General features: G+C 41.7%; 1 protein-coding gene across 3 annotated transcripts in view; it reads right to left on the bottom strand.

The window, feature by feature from the left end:
- Positions 1-11,556, bottom strand: part of mindy4 (MINDY lysine 48 deubiquitinase 4) — a 173,345-nt gene that overhangs the window by 41,601 nt on the left and 120,188 nt on the right. For all 3 annotated transcript variants that reach the window (XM_048616068.1, XM_048616073.1, XM_048616079.1), the window contains one exon: positions 5,384-5,447. In XM_048616068.1, the coding sequence (XP_048472025.1) occupies positions 5,384-5,447 (64 nt within the window). The remainder of the gene's footprint in view (positions 1-5,383; positions 5,448-11,556) is intronic.

Genomic DNA, 11,556 nt, shown 5'->3' with positions numbered 1-11,556 from the left:
GCGGCGCCGATACAGTCATCAATGTAACGGAGGAAGAGGTGGGGTTTAGGGCCGGTGTAGGTACGGAAGAGGGATTGTTCCACGTAACCTACAAAGAGGCAGGCGTAGCTTGGGCCCATGCGGGTACCCATGGCTACCCCCTTTGTCTGTAGGAAGTGGGAGGAATTGAAAGAGAAGTTGTTGAGTGTGAGGACGAGTTCGGCTTAGCGGATGAGGGTGTCAGTGGAGGGGGACTGGTCGGGCCTGCGGGACAGGAAGAAGCGGAGGGCCTTAAGGCCATCTGCATGGGGAATGCAGGTGTAGAGGGACTGGACGTCCATGGTAAAGATGAGGTGTTGGGGACCGGGGAATTGGAGGTTCTGGAGGAGGTGGAGGGCGTGGGTGGTGTCACGGACATAGGTACAGCCACTTCACTCTTTCCTTATTGCCTTCCTGTTTCCAGGTAAAACTTCCTTCGCCAGGGCTCATTGCAGCAAATGCTATACACTACTAAAATTTATATCTGCCCTTAAGTTAACACAAATGAATGTCTGAACCTATGACTTTCCTTTTGTGTACAGGTGTTTCTATATGCTTGCATCTTCACAGCAAGTTGTTGAATTACATGAGTTTTTAAGGAGGGAAATTGAATACACAGAGAATGCCATGTTTACTCTGAGATGATCATCTATTTGATGGCATACATATGTCCATGAATGTAATGTAATTTGTTGAAAGGCTCCTTCCCTACAGAACAGGTAGATTAGCTGACAATTTCCTTCGTTCCACAGAGATAAGTCACAGCTGTGCATTCTGAACAGATGAAATAAAGTCCTGTCAGCTACTAAATGTTGCTAGATTGTTGGATTATTAATCAACATTACATAACTAAATTGATTTAATTGATTCATCACCTACTGCATGCAGTTAAAGCATACATGCAGTTAACTTCAAGGTAGACGAGAGAGACACCAATAGAAGGGTGTGGTGACTGGGTAAGTTCAAGTAAGGAAGCTTGAGTGGAACATGGGCTGAATGGGCCAATTGTGAAAATGAATAGATTCATTTGGAATATTTTACATAATGTTTAGATGAGTTAGTCAAAGAATAGCTTTCTACATTGGCTGATCACACAAGGACGCAAGAACATAAATTTAAGGTTTTGGGCAAGAGATATGAGGAAGAATTTTTTTTTGTGTTAATGCCCTTGATCTCATGGTTCACAGGGCTGATGGGAGCCGGGATGATCGATGATTTTAAAAAGGAAACTGGTTAGATGATTGAAGAAAGAAAAAGTGCAGGATACAGCAGGGAATGGCACTTATTTGACCACCCTCCAGAGAGCAGAGATGGAATCGATAGGTTATAAGACATTCTTTCTGAGCCAATACGACAATGTAAAAACATGCCCATGATCAACATTTTAAACAGGAGAGAGGATTATAGTAAATAAAAACCAAAAGAACTGCAGATGCTGTAAATCAGGAACAAAAACAAAGTTGCTGGAAAAGCTCAGCAGGTCTGGCAGCATCTGTGGAGGAGAAAACAGAGTTAATGTTTCGGGTCCGGTGACCCTTCCTCAGAACTGGTGGTGGCTGGGAAAACATCAATTATATGCAGAAAATAGGGAGGTGGGTGGGGTAGGGAGTAAATGATAGGATAGAGCCCAAAGAGAGAGAAAGACAGTTGGACAGACAAAGGAGTTGCTAACGATCAGGCTGGGAGGGTGAATAGTTGTTAATGGGGACTGTTAGTGACTAACAGGGGGTGTGTAGTGGCAGGCTATGTGTAACAAGGCCTGGTGTGTGGGGTAGGGGGCTGGGACATGGGAGAGTTTAGCCCCTAAAATTATTGAACTCGATATTGGGTCCGGAGGGCTGTAGGGTCCCCAAGCGAAAAATGAGGTGTTGTTCCTCCAGCTTGCGTTGGGCTTCACTGGAACACTGTAGCAAGCCGGAGACAGAGATGTTGGCCAGGGAGCAGGGTGGTGCATTGAAGTGGCAGGTAACAGGTAGTTCAGGGTCTTTCTTGCGAGCAGAACGTAGATGTTCTGCAAAGCCGTCGCCAAGTCTACGCTTCGTTTGCCCAATGTAGAGGAGACCAAAGACTCCATCCCATTCTCTCAGTTCCTCCATCTCTGTCGCATATGTTCAGACGAGGCCAACTTCGACAAGGGAGCCTCCGAAATGTCCACATTCTTCCTCAACCGAGGATTCCCCAGCTCCGTTGTCAACAGGGCCCTCAATCGGGTCCGACCCATCTCCCGCACTTCTGCCCGCACCCCTTCTCTTCCCTCCCGCAACAGCGATAGGGTTCCCCTTATCCTCACCTACCATCCCACCAGCATCCGCATCCAGAAGATCATCAGACGCCATTTCCACCCTGTTACCGGCGAAGGTGCAACACCTGCCCATTTACCTCCTCCCTCCCCAGTATCCAAGGGCCCAAACATACCTTCCAGGTGAAGCAACACTTCACCTGCAATTCCAAGAATCTAGTCTACTGCATTTGCTGCTCACAATGTGGTCTCCTCTACACTGGGGAAACGAAGCGTAGACTTGGCGACCGCTTCGCAGAACATCTACGTTCTGCTCGCAAAAAAGACTCTGAACTACCTGTTGCCTGCCACTTCAACGCATCACCCTGCTCCCTGACCAACATCTGTGTCTCTGGCTTGCTACAGTGTTCTAATGAAGCCCAGAGCAAGCTGGAGGAACAACACCTCATTTTCCGCTTGGGGACGCTACAGCCCTCCGGACTCAATATCGAGTTCAATAATTTTAGGGGCTAAACTCTCCCATGTCCCAGCCCCCTACCCCACACACCAGGCCTTGTTACACATAGTGACTAACAACAGTGGGTGTGTAGTGGCAGGCTAACAGTCCCCATTAACAACTATTCACCCTCCCAGCCTGATCGTTAGCAACTCCTTTGTCTGTCCAACTGTCTTTCTCTCTCTTTGGGCTCTATCCTATCGTTTACTCCCTACCCCACCCACCTCCCTATTTTCTGCATATAAACTGACGTTTTCCCAGCCACCATCAGTTTTGAGGAAGGGTCACCGGACCCGAAACATTAACTCTGTTTTCTCCTCCACAGATGCTGCCAGACCTGCTGAGCTTTTCCAGCAACTTTGTTTTTGGTGTGAGAGGATTATAGTATTTTTCAAGGTGGACTAACTTATTTCACTAGCATTTGGATCAGACAGTATGAATCAATGTAATCTTTGGAAAAGAGAGACCTGGGAATCGTATGACTCTTTCCCTTGTTGCTAATTATGCACAACTTGAGGCAGATCTGAAAGTTGCAGTTACAGGTGACATTTAGAACATGGAACATAGAACAGTACAGCACATTACAGGCCCTTCAGCCCGTGATGTTGTGCTGACCTATCATCCTAATCTAAGATCAAACTACCCTGCATACCCTACATTTTATGTGCCTATCCAAGAGTCACTTAAATGTCCCTAATGTATCTACTTCTTTTCCTGTAAGGAAGTCATTTACAGGCAACTCCTTTGAATTGAAAGTTTCTTAATTTGAATTTTTTTCTTAATCCATAGGATTTTATAACGTAGAAAGAAGAAAATTGGCACCTTATCAAAACGCTCCATGATTTCAAAGACTTTTATTAAGGCAACCCTCAGCCTTCTGTTTTCAAGAGAAGAGATCCAGCCTGTTCTTTCTTACCTGACAGACACAACCTCGTGTTTCTGGTATTATTATACTTTAGTTTTTGCAACATCTCCGATAATGGTGAGGCGGAGTATACAGTACTCTAGACAAATTTAATACATGTTTTTGCACAACTTCTTTACTTCTCAAATCTATCCCTCTAGAATACAGACTCCGAGCACTTGGATTGTTTTCATGTCCCTTTTCTTTCTCAAATTAATGGATTGCTTAAATTAATGTATTTCAAATTACTGGGTTATTTGAATTTTGTTCAACCAAAGTGCGCTTTCTAATTAACAGAATACTTTCCAAATGAACTTGTCAGGCATGCTTAGCTGTTTTCCTCCATCAAAATCTATTTTCTGTGTCACTGCTGCTTTTTCAGGTGAAGCGGGTGCTTTCTTGCAGCAGTACCCTACTTGGTTACTTTTGGAATTCCCATCAACTCTTAACTTGGAATGAAAATAGGAATGGAGTTGAAATGATGCTACTTTCAACTTCAATGAACAAAATATTGAAAGTAAGAGCTGCACAAAAATGTGATTAAATGCATCGAATCAGGCATCAAGTTATTAAGGGAGTCAATTAGAGTAGATGGAGGGAAATTATTTGTACTGGTTAAGGTGTCTGGGGCTGCATGGTAGAGAGTTTAAAATTTGGAGCCAGACATTTCAGAAGTGAAGTCAGAAAATACTTTACAACAAAGGTCTGTAAAAGTTTGGAATTCCAGCAATTGGTGTTGGAGAAATTATTAATTTTAGAACATGTCGATAGATTTTTAACCACTGTAGGTATGAAGGATTATGGGGTAATGGTAGTTATATGAAGTTAGATCTCAGATCAGCCACAACTTCATTCAATGATGGAGCAGGTTCGAGGGGGTAAATTACTGACTCCTGTTCCAATGTTGCTATAAATCAAGACATTTTTTAGAGAGAGGTTAAGAAGGGGCGCAGACTCATACGAAATAAAATACATTCCTTCGGAACTCTATCCTCCTTCATTAGTTACTAAGGCACAAGTTCTGACAAGAGTGTTTTTGTGTATAGCAATTGTCTTGGGCTTATATTTCAGAACTGTTATTGAGGCGTTAGATCTTTTGGAGCTGTTTCAGGTCTTAAACTTTTTTTTTTAAAGTTTGCTAAGTGAGTACGAACGGACTAATTACTCATAATAAACAAGATTAAACAATATTAATGCTTTAAGGGCCCAGCTTTTACCAAATTAAACTCCTCAGCAGTTCAACTGTTGTTTTTGCAAGTAGGACACAGATCTCAAAAATAAATTAACATTACAGCAACAATTCAACATCTGTTAATTTATTAAAATCCCTCCAGAAGTATACAATTCTCAAAAACATTATTCCATTATTAATTCCCATAATATAGGAAAATCTGTGCCTTTAAGATTGTTTCCTGTAGATAGTCATTCCAAACAATTTAGCCCAGAAAGCCAGCAAAAGTAATTATCATCAAAATTACTGATGTAAACTTAGCATTAGAAATATTTGACTGCTTGATATCGATCTTCCTCAGATACCCACTAGATATGGAGGAGATGCATCCCAAATAGCACATCATCTAGGGAACTGACTCTCAGCTCCTTCACTGCAATCTTACAACATGTCAAAGCCAAATGCATGTTTCAAGAGGAAATTGCATAGTAACTGAAAACACACAAACTGGTCATGTTTTTCGCCTCACTAGTTCCATAAACAAGTGGTACTGACCTGTGTACAGTATCCATGAGCTCCAATCAGCGTACTGCTGGGAACATCAAAGTCAGATTTTACTCTGGAAATAATGCAAAATATTAGTAGCTTAAAAAGGTGTTGTGATCATTCAACTGTGGAAGAAATGAAGCCAATAGACGTGATGCCCATATGGTCTCCTCACTTAACAACTACAACTTCATGAAGTTCAAAATAATTGATCAAAAATTTCAAATCACTGATTTACAAAATCCATTGAAAATAACACTCAAAAGTATAAGGAAAGTCAATGACGAAAGCAATCATTTGACACAGTGAAGTTCTAATATTCTTATTCTCTCGTGGGGAAATGAAGTCCCACCCAGGGATAATGTGGCCAGCAGGTTATAAACCTGGAAATCCTTCCGATACATGCAGGTGGCAAAAGTGGGAGAGATTCCCAGTCAACCATGTGATCTCCCATTTTACTACCACCATCTATAGCCCCAGATTACAAAGTAAAGGTAAAGTCGCCACTGTCCTACCAGACCACAGGGCTGCTCTCTCATTTGACAGAGATAGACAACTGGTGGTGGTTTCACCCGAGTTTCACCACACCTCAGGTGAAGGGAGAGATTGAGAAGAAAGTCCTTCATTCCAGATCAGAACATGCATGTGAAAAGTGCACAATGCTAAAGCATGCAACCACCACTCTCCAAATGTAGCATCTATTTCAAATGACCATAACATTGTTGCCATTAGTAACCTGCTTTTCAAACATTTAACACTCAAAGTACAGTTATATTTGTTTAAATCCAGAGTTGACTGTGATTGGTTAGTTATGGGAATCAAAATTTATTAATGAATACTTTGAAACAGACAGACACCAAGGATTATTTCAGTAACACTGTACATTAGATGGCACTAAAACAAGAGGCAGGCATATTGAAGATGTTTCCCTCATTAAAATAAACTTTAAGGGCAGGGGGAAAGAGGACAAAACCCACAACTTCACCAGTGAACAAGCCAGAGCCCGCCATACACTCCAATTAAAAGATCAAATGATTGGCTTGCCATAAATTACATTCTGGTACATTTTATCTCCGATTTCCCAAATACTAACCTTCTCATTACAACAACAAACAATGTCTTCAAAGACTCCACAATTATTGGATCAATTTGTCTTTCCTAGAATGTGAGGAGGAATTGTTAACTTACTCCTAGTTTCCACCAAGTAAGACAGCACCTATATTTACTGCTGGCTTGGTTCAAATTTATGCCTTCTAAAGCTGTGTTGGATGTCATCCATTAACAATCATGATCACATAGTTACTTATGACAAACAAAGTATTTCTGTCTCTAGATTACTTAATGAAATCTACCTTACCAGCAGCATGCCCAGAGCTAAATTTAGGTATCACAATTTCTTTCAAACTGCAGAATAAGGAATAGGAGGTGGGATTTTAAGATCTTTTACTTTATGAAAACCAGCAAATCAGACTCAAACATACAGAATCATAGAATTCCTACAGTGAAGTGAGGCCATGCACATTAAGAGCGAGAGAGCAAAGAGAGAGACAGTAGGGTCCCTTAAAGGTCAATGAGGTTGCCTTTGTGTTGAACCTCAGGAGACAAGAGAGATATTAAATGAATATTTCACATCAGGTTTTACTGAGGAGGAAGAAATGGAAACTGGAGAACTCAGGGAAATAAATACTGATGTTTTGAAAACAGTTCACATTACACACGGGCAAGTGCTGGAGGTCTTAGAAAACATAAAAGGTAGATAAGTCTCTCCTAGGACATTGTGGGAAGTTAGGGAGGAAATTGCACAGCCCCTAGCAGAAATATTCGTATCATCTATAACTGCGGGTGAGTGCTGGAGGACTTGGAGGGTGGCTAATATTGTGAATTTATTTAAGGAAGGCTGTAAAGAGAAGCCTCAGAACTATAGACCTGTGAGTCTGACATTGGTGGTAGGTAAGCTGTTGGAGGTGATTCTGAGACATAGAATTTATATGCATTTGGACAGGCAAAGATTGATTAGGGAAAGTCACCATGGTTTTGTACGAGGGATTTCGTATCTCAGAAATTTGATGGAGTTTTCTGAGGAAGAAACAAGAAAGACTAATGATGGCAGAGCGGTAAACATTGTTTACTTGGACTTTACTAAAGTATTTGATAAGGTTCCGCATGGTAGACTAATTAGTGAAGTGTGACCACATGGGATTCAGGATGAGCTTTCCAATTGGATACAAAATTGGCTTTACGGTAGGAGAAGAGGGTGGTGATGGAGGATTGTTTTTTGGATTGGAGGCCTGTGACCAGTAGTGTTCTGTAGGATCAATACTGGGTCTAATTTTGTTTGCCATTTATATAAACGATTTGGATAAGAATACAGGAGGTATGTTTAGCAAGTTTGTAGATGACACCAAAATTGGTGATATAGTTGACAGTGAAGAAGGTTATCTAAGATTACAAAGAGATCTTGATCAATTGAGCCAAAGGGCTGAGGAGTAGCGGTTGGAGTTTAATTTGGATAAATGTGAGATATTGCATTTTGGTAAAACAAACAAGGGCAGGACTTAGACAATTAATGGCACGGCCCTGTTGTAGAACAGAGACACCTAGGGGATCAGGTACATAATTCTTTGAAATTTGCATCACAGGTAGATAGGGTGACTAAGAAGGTGTTTAGCATGACTGCCTTCATTGCTCAGACCTTTGAGTATAGGAGTTGAGATGTCACTTTGAGGTTGTACAGGATGTTGGTGAGGCCTCTTCTGGAGTACTATGTGCAGTTCTGGTTGCCCTGTTATAGGAAGGATATTACTAAACTGGAGAGGATTCAGAAAAGATTACCAGGATGTTGCCAGGAATGGAAGGTTTGAGTTATAGAAAATAGGCTGGAAAGGCTGAGATGATTTTTCACTGGAGCATAGGAAGTTGAGGGATGACCTTATAGGGGTTTATAAGATCCCATGAGGGGCACAGATAAGGTGATTATCAAAGGTCTTTTCCCTAAGTGGGGGGAGTTCAAAACTAGGGGCATATTTTTAAGGTGAGAGGAGAAAGATTTAAAAACGACGTGAGGGATAACATTTTACGCAGTGGTTAGTGTGTGGAATGAACTGCCAGAAGAAGTGGTGGATGCAAGTACAGTTACAATGTTTAAAAGACATTTGGATAAGTATATGAATAAGGCAGGTTTGGAGGGATGTGGGTCAAATGCAGGCAGGTGGGACTAGTTTAGTTTGGGAACATTACCGGTGAGGACCAGTTGGACCAAAGGGTCTATTTCTCTGCTGAATGACTCTATGAGACTGCAGTGACCCTCTGAACAGCATCTCACACAGACCCACCCCCAACCTATCCCTGTAACCACGCATTCCCCATGGCTAATCCACCTTGCCTGCACATCCCTGGACACTGCAGGGCACTTTAACATGGCCAATCAACCTAAACTGCACATCCTTGGATGATGAGAGTAAAGCAGCCGGAGAAAACTCACACACATACGTTAGTCAGCATGTAGCCACATGGCTTTAAAAAAGCCAAAGCTCACAAAGAAGTTTCATAATCAGTTTAAATAATTCCTAATCACCTTCACTTCAATATATTCAAGATTGACTTTGTTCTAGTCATTGTATCTGAATAGCATCATTTTGCCAAAAGTTTCAAAGATGTTAAGGTTTAGTCTAGAGAAGCATCTGTGTTACTTTGAACTCACAAAGAATAATAACCAGACAGAGGATGGGCATTACATATTTGAAAAGAATATATGGACTTCAGAAGGAGAACAATGCAGATTCACCAGAACATTACAGGCAATACTTGCATAATCTAAACTTATACTCCCTCAAGGAAATATTGGCCTTCAAATTACAACTAGGCTTTATAACACCCAGTGTTTTCCTAAAATATCATTGTGGCTAGGATGAATTGAAGTTCCAAAATTGGGATGGATTAATTTTTATTCAAAATACTATTAAGAGTTTAATCAAGAGAGATGAATAAAGTTGAGTTAGAGAGATCAGCCATGACCTAATTAAATAGAAAAATAGGTCTGAAGGATTGAATAGCTTATTCATCTCCTTATTATCCTAACTTCCAACACCCACTTTCTCTGAGAATAGTTCTCTGTGGTCTGGAATAATCCGCAGAAAATAATAGATGAAACAAATTTCAATGCTTAAGACAAAGTCAGTGTTGTTTGGCAAGGAAAATTAAGTGAGAAGGAGGGAGATAGCCATAGCAGACCAAGTCTCCTCTCCCTATTTTTCCCACCCTATGCACCACAATAGCTACTCAAGGGGTGTTAGGGAGAGGAGAACTGGCCCATTGAACCATTAAACAAACCGGAACTGAAGTCAGCCATCTGCCCATACTCACCCTCTTCCCCTAAACGATACAATCATGACTAAGTGAGAGTCGGAAAATAAACCGTGAGGGCAAACTAACAAGTAATAAATGAAAAAGGAAGAGAGAGGTCAAAATGAATATAGACTCTTCAAGATGAGGCTCAGGAAATAATAACGAGGAACCAGGAAATGGCAGGTGAGTTGGATAAATACTTTGCATTAGTCTTTATGGACACAGATTTGTAATAGAGGACAGACAGTTGAAATAAGGGAGCATTTTGAGAATGGTGACTTGTGACTAGAAGAATGCCACAGGGATCATCACCAGGACCACAATTAATTACAATACATGTTCATGACTGCATAACTTAAGTAAATATACTATCACCAAGTTTGCAGATGACAAAAATAAATGGAAAACAAGTAGTGAATTTGACACAGCGTCTACAGAGGGATACAGACAGGTTGAGTGAGTGGGTAAAAAACTTGTGGGAAAATATGAAGTTGTGTGTTTTGGCAGGAAGAGAGAAAAGCTGAACATTATTCAAATGGAGAAAGACTGCAGAAATATCCAGCAGAGAGATTTGGTGGTCATCATGCATAAATCACAAAACTCTTGCATCCAAGTAATAAGAGTAATAACGAAGGTAAATGGGCTTTTGGCCTTCAGTACAAAGGGAATGGAACATGAAGTAGGGACATTTTGCTAAAACTATACAAGGCAATAGTCAGGTGAACATTTGTGGTCTCCTTATCCAACGAAAGATACACTAGCATTGGAAGCAGTCCAGAGAAGGTTCACAAGATGCTATTTATTAAGGGATTTTCTTGTGAGGAAAAGTTGAGTAGTTTGTCCCAGTACTCATTGGAAGTTAGAAGAACGACAGGCAACTTTATTGAAACATAGGGAGCTTAAAATGATAAATGCAGAGAGCTTGCTTCCTTTTGTGGGAGAGTCTAGAACCACAGGGCGTAATCTTAGACTAAATGGTCTCACCCATTTAAGAGAAAAATGAGGAATTCCTTCTCTCGGAGGGTACTGAATCTAGTCATAGAATCCCTACAGTATGAAAACAGGCCCTTTGGCCCAACAAGTCTACACCGACCCTCAGAGCATCCCACCCAGACCCAGTCCTCATAACCCACCTAATCTCCACATCCCTGAACACTATAACTATGGGCAATTTAGCATGGCCAATCCACCCAGACTGCACATCTTTGGACTGTGGGAGGAAACCAGAGCATCCGGAGGACACAGGGAGAACGTGCAAACTCCACACAGACAGTCGCCTGAGGGTAGAATCGAACCCAGGTCCCTGACGCTGTGAGGCAGCAGTACTAACCACTGAGCCATCGTGCCGCTCCACAGAATTATTTACTACAGAGGGCTATAGATTGGAATTGAGCATGATCAAATCAGGTATGATCTCATTGAATGGCAGAGCAGTCTTGATGGGTCAAATGACCTACTTCTAATCCTACATTTTTTTTTTAAGATTTATTTATTTGTCGCATATACAAAGTTAGGAATACATCAGTACAGTGAAAAGTGCACAAAGTTGCCATTCACTGGTGCCCACTTGGTTACAAAAATCAGAATCCAAGATGTAACAGAGCCAAAAGGTAAGCAAGAGAAAAAGAAAAGTCCAGATCTCAGAGTCCCAAGTCCCATCTCCACAATGGTGCAGGCACTGCTCCAATTGCTAGGGCACCCAAGAGGCTGCCGCTGCCACACAAAAGGCCCCCATCACCACCTCACCGCCCCACTCTCACCGCCACCGCCACTTCACCGGCCCACTCTCACCTCCACCGCCACTTCACCGGCCCACTCTCACTGCCATCGCCACCTCA

Source organism: Rhincodon typus, chromosome 2, assembly GCF_021869965.1.
Source record: "Rhincodon typus isolate 14 chromosome 2, sRhiTyp1.1, whole genome shotgun sequence".
Taxonomy (NCBI): Eukaryota; Metazoa; Chordata; class Chondrichthyes; order Orectolobiformes; family Rhincodontidae; genus Rhincodon; species Rhincodon typus.
Note: the sequence above shows the minus strand (reverse complement) of the source record. Positions and strands in the feature narration are given on the sequence as shown.